General features: G+C 33.4%; 1 protein-coding gene across 4 annotated transcripts in view; it reads right to left on the bottom strand.

Annotated features, from left to right (window-relative positions):
- Positions 1-11,770, bottom strand: part of LOC126780362 (protein NDRG3) — a 92,824-nt gene extending 81,054 nt beyond the window's left edge. The window contains exons 1-4 of one of the 4 annotated variants that reach the window (XM_050504805.1): positions 8,272-8,348; positions 7,844-8,085; positions 7,444-7,627; positions 7,133-7,213 (exon numbers count right to left, since the gene is read on the bottom strand). In XM_050504805.1, coding sequence (XP_050360762.1) covers positions 7,133-7,213; positions 7,444-7,622 — 260 coding nt within the window. In that variant the 5' untranslated portion in view covers positions 7,623-7,627; positions 7,844-8,085; positions 8,272-8,348. Of the gene's footprint in view, positions 1-7,132; positions 7,214-7,443; positions 7,628-7,843; positions 8,186-8,271; positions 8,349-11,522 lie in introns of those variants that run through there. The other 3 variants (XM_050504808.1, XM_050504809.1, XM_050504807.1) reach the window with 3 other exon arrangements.
- Positions 11,771-12,192: the final 422 nt, after the last annotated feature.

Here is a 12,192-nt window from a genome sequence, read left to right on the forward strand (position 1 = left end):
ACGATGTCACAAGCCAACGTCGCAAGTTTGATTCCTATCCCATGAGTTATGAAACCTAACACAAACTTCATGCTTACGTTATCATGAAGCTTATAAATGCAAATAAAGCCGGCCATTATTGACTATTTGAAAGTGGCATTTCATGAGTTCATCCATTAAGTTTGTCTTTATGGCTTCACACCTGCGTGTGATACTTGTGCTACTTCTTTTCTGCAATTAAATTATAAAAGTTCCATAGATAAATAAAGTTCACTTAGAAGATAATTACGATCAGTAAAGAGTACAAACAACATTATATTAATAGAATTTAAAAAAAATCGCGGACAAAAATAGAAACACTAAAAGTAAGGCCGTGCAGATATTTTTGGATAGTAACTTCCTTTGACTATGAACGAGTCTCAGCATTATCAACCATAGTAACATGGGGAGTGGGCCCAGGCGGTGACGATGACGAGGCTGAACAAATTATTTGACAATAGAAAATTTTGTACGCCAGTAATTATATAACAAATTATTATTATTGGATTATAAGATAGCTCTCTCTATGTTTGGGATGTAATTAGACAGCCAATTCATTTAGCCGGATTAAAAATGTTTAGTTTTAAGTTTAAACAGTGTGAAGATCTGAAGCGCCATTGTTTAAATGTAATCCCTAATTAAGGCCACGGCAAACTTTTAATTGTTCGTTTTACTGACAATATTGCCATTGATTGCAAATTTAACAAATGTTTAGCGCAGAGGTAAGTGATGACACATTTAGAATTGCAATGAGAAAATAATGATTACTCTTTGAATAAATGCAATTAGTATTTTTTCTCGGAATATTATAAATGTTATAATTGTTGTTAACATTTTAATATTTGAATATGCAACGTTATATAAGATTAATAATTTATTCTTAAATTAAACGTCATTGAATGTTTCGAATAATATAATTAATTGTTTGTTATAGGTATGTCCAAGGAGGTTCTGTTGTGTTTCTTTATTAAATCAAGCAAAGTTTTAGGGACGCGTCTACTACCAGGGTTTGACGGACAGGTACAGCTTATAGTTAGCATTTATTAGTTACTTATCTGTAAATCGTCTTTCAAGTGTATAGATCTGGTCTTCTCCCTCCTAAACAAAAAAAAATCATTTCTTAGCGGTGGTACAGCGGACGTATCCTGGCCGTTACTTAGTTTTTACGTTACAGTATAAATAAGAAACAACAGTTGCCTCATTGGCTCGAAGCAATATCGGTTCGTCTTCATGGTTGACAAGCTGGTTATTAAAAAATATAAATAGTCCTCTTTTAGTAAATCAGTTATTCGATATACCGATTACATAACTTACAATAAGATAATTTCAATAGCAATGTAGTAGTAGCAGAGTAGTCTTTGTTCTCAAGAGGAGACTCCTCTCCGCTTGTGGACTGGATCTTTTATCGCCACGCTCCTCCAAAGCAGGTTGGTCTAAACACGTGTGGGGAGTTTTATCGAATAAATTCAAGTTTCCTCAGGATATTATTTTTTACTATTGAGTAAAAGATGAATTATTAAATATTAATTAAGTACCTGAAGACTGAAATTGTTCTTGCCCGAGTTTGAACCCCCAATATTCTGCTAACGATAAGATTCACGTGTTCTAACCACTAAGCAATTTCTGCTCATGGAATATATAATATATCGGATATTCTAGTCGATGAAGGAGTTTTTCAAGAATTTGTTGAGCTTTGAAATCAATACAAGATTGCTGACGCTGGTCCTAGCATTATATTACTTGTGCCCGTCACACTACACTGTTCCACTCATCCTTCCAACTGAATCACAGCAATACATGTTTGACGATAGAATAATTTCGCAGGCAGAACAGGCACGAAGCCGAACCTTCAGGTATAATAAGTGTTTATAGCGAATAATAATATTAACAACTACATAAGTTACTTAATAATGCGACTTAAACGTTATAGTACCGAATGCGGCGATGCAGTGGTCTGAGGTTGTACCTGGTAGCAAGCAAGTTAGCCACAGTTACAAGCCGGCTGCCGTTGCGCAACGAGATCTCGTCGTTATGCCAATTAACGTAGTAATTAAAAGTTTGTTTTCGTGGCAGGAAGAATAAAAACTATACTGAAAAAGAAATTACAGTCTTGAATTGTTCAGAGCTTGGGGCGCCTATGCGTCGTTGCAATAATAAATAGAATATTAGTGCTATCATTTAATTGTATTAATATAGTCAAAATAGAATAAAGCATAAACTTTTAAATCAGTTTCGAGCACCTTCTTGAACTTTAAATCTGGGTACTGTTAGCCGACTAAAACAAGGTCAATATCGATTGAGCATTAGCATGCAATGACTGAAATACAATTAGGGCTGTGGGTTTGTTGTAGCCACCGAGGAGTCTCTCGGCACGCGTCACGCTAACCGTTATAAATATAAATAATTTAGACTGTCATATGCGGGTCATACGAGTATTAGAACGACGACATAATATTATTAAGTATAACCTAAACAGTCTTTACAGTAGGTAAAGACATGCGCGCCCCATAGAGGCGGAAACGATCATTCAACCTGTGAATATACTTTGAAATCCGAGTCGGCTCATTCTGGAATAGCTTAACCATTTAACAGGTGTAAATTTACTAACTTACTAAAGGACTAACAAACCAGAAAGACATTACTCTTTTAATTTATAAGTAGTTTGTATTGATTTAGATCGGTTATATCCGGATTCACCGCCAGTGGAGAACTAACATTTAATCTTTTTACTTAGATATTCATATAGAACTAGTTTGCGCTTCGTACCACAATATATCTGATAGAAACAGCCTTCATCGTCAGCCAGGTTCGCAAACCGTGGCCCGCTTTCACGGGGTGGAATCGACCGCGCGCTTTGGCAATCCGCCAGGACGAGAGGCCGGGGACAGCACTTTCAATTTGTGAACTAGTAGCACGACCCATGCTTTTTGATTTTAAACCGTTTTTAATAATTGCATGAAGCTGTTCACGTAATTCATTCAGCTGAAAGGCAAATGGGCCGATACGACCTACGGAAAGTTCATGGTTTACGCGGCTTTTCATACCTTCCTTAATCAAGTCAGAAATTAAAATGAATCAATACAGAAGGATTACCGGTAACCGGGATCACGATAATCTGTTTAATTGCTATCAGTGATCGCTGACATATTAGGAAACTGATTCAAATACCTTGAAATAAATCCTGCAGTTCATAATTATTCGAGAATTTGAGTTCATACAGGTCTAAAAAAATAATACGTCGCAAATACATGTGAGTGTTTGAAAGAAATCTTTGTTTCGCAACGACCTCATTCCGTATGGATCACGTTTTAACGTGGTGGCCTACATCTAACGTTAAATAAGCTACATTATACACTAAATAAATATGTCGCTGGAACACACGACGGTGTTGTTGAAAAAAAGAGGATCACGCAGAAAGGTCACGCACGATCAAATTTTTTGTTGATATTTTTGTGTTTTAAGAATACAAGTTAATGTGTCGCCCGATGAGAGCATAAAAAGCGCTTAAAATTTCATCAAATGTTGCCTATTATACTATTATTTGATTTAAATTTTTAATATGTTTTGTTGCATATATCCCATTGAGGCAGCGAGAGTCTTCGAAATGAGAAATAGCCGGTGGAACGTCACAAGTCGAAGCAATTAACCCGCTTATAGAGGTACCTCCCGCAAACCATTATAGACCTTCCGTTTTACAACGTTCAATGGCTCGGCACTATTTCATTTACAATTCGAAGACCACACATCCAAATTTTAGCAAAATTCTATACATGAACAACATATTTATATTAATAAATAAAAAAAAAGAAAATATACTTTATTTCGTGAGGATACGAGCATTTTAGAATTTAGTCATGATTAATTTTAATTTAAAATTTAGTCGAAATGATGATTCTAACGAGAAACTCAGGAGTTACTTTTTTCCGACAGTTGAATTACGTAGGTAATTAAATAAAATTGATTAAATTTTAACCCCGTGGAACTCAACGAATGCTAACTCCACCCTTTTTTATGAATAACGTTTGCCCAGTCAGGCCCGGACTAAGAAATTAGAGGCCCCTTGTCACTTTCACTTTTGAGGTCCTTCCATACCGAATCGGTTAGAGTAATATGATATTATTTTTGGCTACCACTCTCAGCTGGCCTGGTCTCTAGGCCGGTGCCTTGTAGGTCTAGGCATAAATACTAATAATAATAATCATTGTAGAAAATTCGAAGAAAACATTAATTTCCATGTTTAGAAAATATTTATTTCTACTCCTATTTCAGTGTCACGCGGAGCACGACACAAAAGGCCGCGATTTCTTATTAAAAATGATCTCGTAGCGCCCGCCTTAGGAGCGGTAAGAAAAATGTACTCTACCGAAACCAAACGGCATTAATGACTTGCAAAATAGCTTATGAAAGTTACTTACAAAACCGAATCGAATGCAATATATATCGTATACATAATTAAAATATTAATAATGTCGAATAGAACACGCTTGTCGATGTATACGTTTTTAAAAGCAGGAACAGGTAGTATTATATATTCATAAGCTGCTCTACGGCTACACTGGACACGTAGGTGCATAATTACAAGGCAGGATGGGCGTGCACTGCGCCTCTGAAGATCGGATTTACCTTTTCATTAAAAAGTATTACCATTCATTTTCTAATATTCAGATATATAAAGCGGTAAATTCACGATACATTATATATCTTTACCTGGTTTTTCACAAGTCTGCCGTATTTCTCTCCGAATCGGTGGTCATTTTTTTACACTCAACTTCCTAATATGGAATACGATTTTATGTATTCATATTGTTTTATCGATATTTATTCAATCAAGTAGATAAGAAGTTTTTTTGTAAAATATTTATCTAGTCTAAAATTTAAAGTTACAGCAGTTTTACGGCCTTACTTATAATCGTTGTCAAATTAATAAAATCCGAAAGAAGGAAATCAAGTTAAGCTGAGCAACGTTTGTAAGTGAAGCCGTATTAAAGCCGTAAGTTTTTATTTTTATAACTTTAAGGCGGCAAAATCCTTTTTATGTCATAGAAAGATTAATTGCGCTTTTTATAGTTATCTAATTTTCAAGGGTATCTTTCATCGTACAAAATTCGTGTAATAAATATTATTGAGAGATTTAAGTCATTATACCTAATTGCTTATCTCTAATCTGTGGAGAGCAGGATGCCACACTGGATGTCGGTATAATCGACAATTATTTTAATTCACTTAATTGCAATTATTTTCGTCCAGTATATTCGAAACCACAGACAGATAAGCAGTCATCCGACTTACGTTACGGTAAGCAATAAAAATGTATCAAATGTTTGTGGTAACGTAGTCTACGATTGAATCTAATTGTACCGACTATATGACTGTGAGTCACACGCTGAGTGTGATATATATTACATAAAATTGCACAAACAAGCATTATACTACCTAGAAAAATCAGAAAGTGCTAATCTATGCTATCAGTTCGACGGATGTTACAGATTCGATGAGAAGAAGAAACGGCAAGCTACTTAGTAGCTATTTAAACTTGCTCGTGCTCAGTGATATATCTAATTGCACACTTCTTCAACTAGTTTGTTTATTAAGGATTTTTAATATTAGTTCAAAACAAGGGTAGGATTTAAGCGTTGTGAGGCCTTGAAGCAAGAAGAAGTGGAGGCAGTTACTAATTTTCGAATCAAACTAATATAAAATTAAGTTAATGTATCCGGCGATATACTATTCTTTATCATAAAAAATCAAATCTCAATATAAAACGAGGGCCTTCTTATGGTTGAGCCCTGAGGCTAATGTCCCGGTTGTTCTTCCTTAAATCTGGCCCTGTTCAAAATTCGTTTCTTCTAATGAACTTTTCATTTTATTTAATGTCTTATTAATCTATAATATGAAGTAGTATGGTAGTAGTAATATAATATAAAAGCGCAGTATTTTGTACGGGTGTACAGGCTATAAGTAATATATATTGCGATATTTTTTACACCTTACTAATTTGAAAGGTATTGTGTATGGAATTGTCGTGCAAGGGCTCCGACACCTTATAGAAGTTTATCACCTAAACTAACCGTCAGAAAATATTGTCATTTGGGTTTTCTCACATGAACTTGTCTTCATTGATTACTGGTTTTATTATTATATAATGTAAGCATAATAACCACTGGGCGAATGTAAATATTAAATAATAATATTAATTATCATGTATGTAATTATTGAAACGTATGTTCAGCTGTGACTGTTTCATACAGACGTGTTTCGTTTATTATTATCGGGAAGTCGCCGGCAGCTTAACAAAGTCGACTGTTTTATCCAAATAAGGCTGTCACAACGTTTCTTTGTAATCATATCCGTACATAAATGAAAAAATAAAGAAATATCTTTTCTCACAGTCGGTTGGCTAACACAATTAGGTAGCAGCGCGATGTGTACCGCAGCTGCTTACTCGCCTCAATTACTCTGTTTTTTTTTTCTATTTAATCTTGTATTTTTATAGACATAATCAACTTTAGTTAATCTTTTATTATATAAATGAAATGATATAAGAGCAATCTTTTTCTTCTAAATGTATTGCTCATTTGTAGCAATATTGATATGGATACTGTTTGCTTGCAATGAAACAAGTGCACATATGAAAAGTTTTCTTAGAAGTGTGGTCCATTAACAAGTTATTAACATAGCCATTAAATAAGAAACAGACTTCTTTTATAAACATAATGAGTAATTCAACATTGCTTCTACAATACTTCAACTACCTATTATTTTTGTTAGCTTTTCAAATATATAAATATTTAAATTTATCTTAATTGTAATTTCATTTAATTTAAGAGCTTAACATAAAATAAATTTGAAAAGATTTATGGCATACTTTAAATAAAATATATATTTCTTAAAAGATTAGTCGCTTATAACAATCAAGTAAAGTTTTTGAAAACATATTATCAGTAACATGACAATGACAACACATTCCGTACCATAGAGGAACTACGTTGGAATACACTTCTATATAAGTTCTATGTACATTCTATTTCGCAAATTATATAAAACTAAACATACAAAAAGAAATATAATACATAATTTACATACTAAAAAAATGAAAACTAAGAAAGCATCTTACCTCAAAAGAGCAGTGTCTTCAGAGTTGACGGTAGGCATTTTTGTTGGGAATTGCTTAATCGCCTCGTCTAAAGTCCTCTTTCTGAAATAGTGCAGTGTATGATATACAAAATGCACACTTTGAGGTTGAAACATTGTGTTTCAAACTACTTCCAATTTTGCTCAGCAATTGCATAAAACACAAGAAATTCCTTCTTATTGCCACATCTAATGATGGACATGTGTATGTTAGTTGGTAGTGTTAGACAGTGCAGACATGCAGAAAATGTGCATTTTAATGTAACTTTTTTAATAGTGCAATGTTTTACTCACTCCGCTAAAGCCTTGTGTGTGTTCTTTACATACTGATTGAGAAACGGTTCTAATCTCCTGCGAGCTTTTCCCCTGAACCGGATTACTCTCTTTGTATTCTTTTTTTTCAGTATTGTCATATTTTTGAATCCCTGTTCAAGGGATGTATAAGAACCATCTTTCAGCCAATCCCGCTCCATGCCAACTTAACATTCCATAAGAAATAAACATAAATTATATAAACAAAAATTAAGCATGCTGTTCCTTTTTTAAAACATAAAAAATGAAGCGCTACTCGGATAAAAGTTTGAATTATCCCTCCACAAATACTAAGTTACGTGAACTCGTCGCTTGCGAAGCGGGTTAAATACAGCCAAATACTATATAGATAAAGTTTATATTTGAACTTTTAAGGACTTACCGTAACTTTTAGACTGTTTTGAATAGTTTCTAGACTAAAATATGATGTCCGGCGACTGTACACGATCGTATAAAGTGCACTATTTAACTAAACACTGGTCACTAGAGAGTGCCGACGGCGAGTGCCAAAGAAACACCTTCGTCAGACTTCGAACAGTCGTAGCTCACTTCTGGCCGTAATAAAGACGCATGCGCGTACGGACACGTCAATTATTCAATCTAAGCCCGGGAGATATAACAAATCTACGACAATTACATTGCAAAATATTAAATCTGCTATCAAATTCAATAGTCAACACTACCTGCTGTTAAGTTTTAATTTTTAATGTTTAACTCGAAGAGTTTACAATTAATTTAATCTTATGAATGCAAAAAATATAATATGAAGTATTAGCAAGTCAATATAAATGACTTATACAAAATACTAACTTTATAATAATATTTTTCTATAAATTTAAACTTTCAAAACAAGTATACATAAGATAAAATAATGTTATTGTCTGTTTAAGTCTAACACTGTTTGGGTGTTACCACTTCTTAATTTATTTTATGTTAAAAAGATTATAATAAAAGATGTAAGTTCTTAAAATATACAATCATTAATATCAATATTTTGTAAATATAAAAAGTTATTTTAACTGTGTTTTGTTATGACAAAAATATTAATAAAAAGTAAGACAAGATTTTCAAATCATGAAAAACATCATGAACAATGCAGCAATCTATAAAAGATAATATTAGAAGATATTTCATAAGTAAATATTATTTTATTAATTTTAAGTTTTGTTTTAGACACAAACGAAAATAATACATACGTTTAAAAACCATTCGAGACAAGCTATGACATATGGCGCCATCTAGTAGAATATAATAACTTTCCGAGTTACACAAGTCTGTGTCTTTCCGCTTAGATATAGTTTAATAGCTTTCTCAGTATAAAGATAGATGGCGTACTTGGCAATTTAGCATTTCTAAATAATTAATAGTTTTATTAATATATTTCATTTATCGTAAATCGATTTTAAAATCGAAGTAAAATGATTAATTTAAATTGATGTCATATTATATTGTGTACAGTTAATGTCACTACGAAATAATAGTACCCCAGGTACTTACCTCGGTAATATACATATCAACATACCTGCTTTATAGTATAAAAAATAAACTTAAATGTTACATCACATTAATGTAAATACCCTTAAGATATATTTAAAAACTGTTAGAGCAATATTTTTTTAACAAAATTAACGCTTTCAAACCTAAGGTTGAATAATATGATAAATTGACGGCGTCGATCAATATTTATGAGCACTGAGTAGATATTTGTTTAGTACTAAGTAGTCAATAATTTCCGTTTCAATGAAAATGATTGACAGCAATCTACTCTAATAATAATAATAATAAATAAAACTTGCACAATATTTTCGTTGTCTAAATTAGAAAAATGATTGCAATTTTCGGACATGTCTATTGCTGCGTAGCCTGAAAAAATATTTTTTATAAAGGCCAAATATTTTTTATTTTATTGTTTTTTTATTAATGATATACCAGTTCCTTATGTAGGTACTGCCATTGCTTTTTTTTATAGAATAGGAAGGGGGACAAGCATATGGCATGCGAGCCATCTGATGGTAAGTGGTCAGCCATCCCTTAGACATTGGCATTGTAAGAAATGTCAACAATCGCATATATAGCCAATGCGCCATCAACCTTGGGACCTAAGATTTTATGTCCCCTGTGCCTGTAATTACACTGGCTCACTCACCCTTCAAACCGGAACACAACAATACCAAGTACTGCTGTTTTGCGGTAGTATATCTGATAAGGGGGTAATACCTACCCAGACGAGCTTGCACAAAGCCTTACCACCAGTACACAAAGCCCTACCACCTTTCGAAGTGTGGTCCATCTATTCTGACCTCTCCAAATTATCTTCCACCTGCCTCTGCAGGAAACTTAAATATTATAAAATAAGAGTTCTCAGTCTGACAGCCTGATTTGTACTTCTGATTATACCGATGGGTATACCGCATTTGCGCATACTATATACTAAACTAATGGTATTTATACATTGTAAAGTTTTTATTCATCGTTAGTATTCCGCAAATAATATCTATTGGGATTTGGCAAGTTGGCAGTCTTATATAAACAAATATATCTGATCTCACCAACGAACTCCGAAACAGTACTATTTATTTCAATATCGAATAGTAAGCGTTTGATTACCACAATGCCAAGAACAGCGACACTCAACATATTATATTTGCTTGTGTATCACACTGGACTCTCGAAAATCGGAATTCAGCCGAGGCTTGATAATAGGCTCAGTGCTATTGGATATCAGATTCTAGTAAAAAATAATTTACCAGTACGAATAATTATAAAACCCATACGATATCTGTTGATAATACATCATTTTATCTATTAAGCTATAGAATTTCGTACATACCTGATAAATATAATAACTCATATTAAATCGTATAACTTTTTCTACCTCTAAGTGAACATATTATTATATAATAAAAACTGAACTTATAATTTTTGTATGCATGTATAAACCTTAATAATCAACAATAACATAACAAGAATCGAGTATCTTAGGTTTCCTACTTCAAGTTCCCGTTGTGTTATGGGCCAAGGACACAAAAACGATTCCATTAAGCTTGGCGACACCGGTCCCGGATTGTTTTGTATGATCAACCCCGTCACCAGGTCGGCAACGTGCCCACAGACCGGGCACCTTGCGGCTCGTGAGAAACATACATCAAAGTACTCTTAATCTTATGCTGCATTGTTGCCGAGATATTAAAAATTAGTTGTTCATATAAAACCTGAGGAGAGGGGCTCCGATACTGACTTTGCCACTAATAAGACGTGGTTTTAATGTTTAATCCGGGTCTAAAATAAGCGCCATAGACAAAGACTGAAATACACTGATATTGTAGCACGAAATTATAATGTGAATAATTGCCTAAAGTAAAGTTTATTAAAATTTGTCGCTACTCAGTAAAGTGCCCCCTCTAGATCGGATCGATAGCAACAACTTACGATAGTCCATATTTATGTTATACTCGTACTTATAATAAATTACTTCCCTTCGTAACGCAGTGACGGTGTAAATATATTTTTTTCTTTTTAAATTGAATTAAAATTTTCTATAAAAATTTTTATAATTAGAAAAGCCTGTAAGAAACTATAATATGTTATACACATACGTACATTTCGTGATATTTAACTTTTTTATCTGTTATTTATAAAATCGGTCTCCTGGATCTGTGCAGTTCAAATAATAAAGATCGTAGTATGACCAATCTCAATGCTGACATCTTAACATCACCATCAACATCGTCTTATCGTGGATGTGTAACGTTTAATTAATTGCAAAATGTTATAATATACTATGTTAAGTATATGCTTTTGAATAGTGGCTAGCTTATACGGCTGCAGTTCACGAATTCCTGGGTTCAAACCTCTGGTTTCACCAGTAAAAAGTTTTTAGAGTTTCAGCAATAGCCTTGTATGAAAGCAACAGATTAGACACCTAGTCTCAGAGAACGACATACATACATATGTACATACATATAAATATATACACGTATATGAGACTTTTTTGTTGAAGACAACATTTTATACAAGTGTAATATGTATAATTATTGCTCAGAAATGTACTAAATACTTACGTTTTAAAACAGATGACTGTTTTGGAGCTGGGCGCGTTCACAGCGGATCGACTCGGAAAGTTCGCAAAACTTGTCCTACACACAGTCACGTCCCTCACCTTCGACTTCCCATTTTGCGTCGGTAGTTCATCGTAAACGAAACCGTAGTTATCCATTTTAAATAAAAAAATAAATCCCAAATAGATTGAGCGGTACGTGATATCAATGGGCATGTATTAAGTACAAAGCACTTGGAGCGACTGATGGCTATTGATGGATGTCGGAATGATCGTTGATTCAGCATTCGCGCTCGAGTGGAAAAACTACCACATCTAATGCTATTAACCAAGTCACTGATTATATAGTTAATTAAGTTGAACTATTTATGGTATCTCCGTTAACATATATTTACCTCTTCGCATGACACAAGCTAAAGGAGGACTTGAGTCATCGCGTAAGATTTAGAATTTTTTTATTTTGTTATTTATAATTAGGCGTTTATTGCGTTCGATGTCTAATGTTTTGATGTATTTTTTACATGGCAACATGCGAAATTGTCAAGCTTTTTGCATTGAACAATGGTCACACAGATATATTTGTATATACAAAAAATGTCAATTTCTGATGAAAATCGACTATCATATTCGTACGTTATGTAAATAATTTCGCCTATAGAAAAGTACCTCGTTAT

Source organism: Nymphalis io, chromosome Z, assembly GCF_905147045.1.
Source record: "Nymphalis io chromosome Z, ilAglIoxx1.1, whole genome shotgun sequence".
Taxonomy (NCBI): domain Eukaryota; kingdom Metazoa; phylum Arthropoda; class Insecta; order Lepidoptera; family Nymphalidae; genus Nymphalis; species Nymphalis io.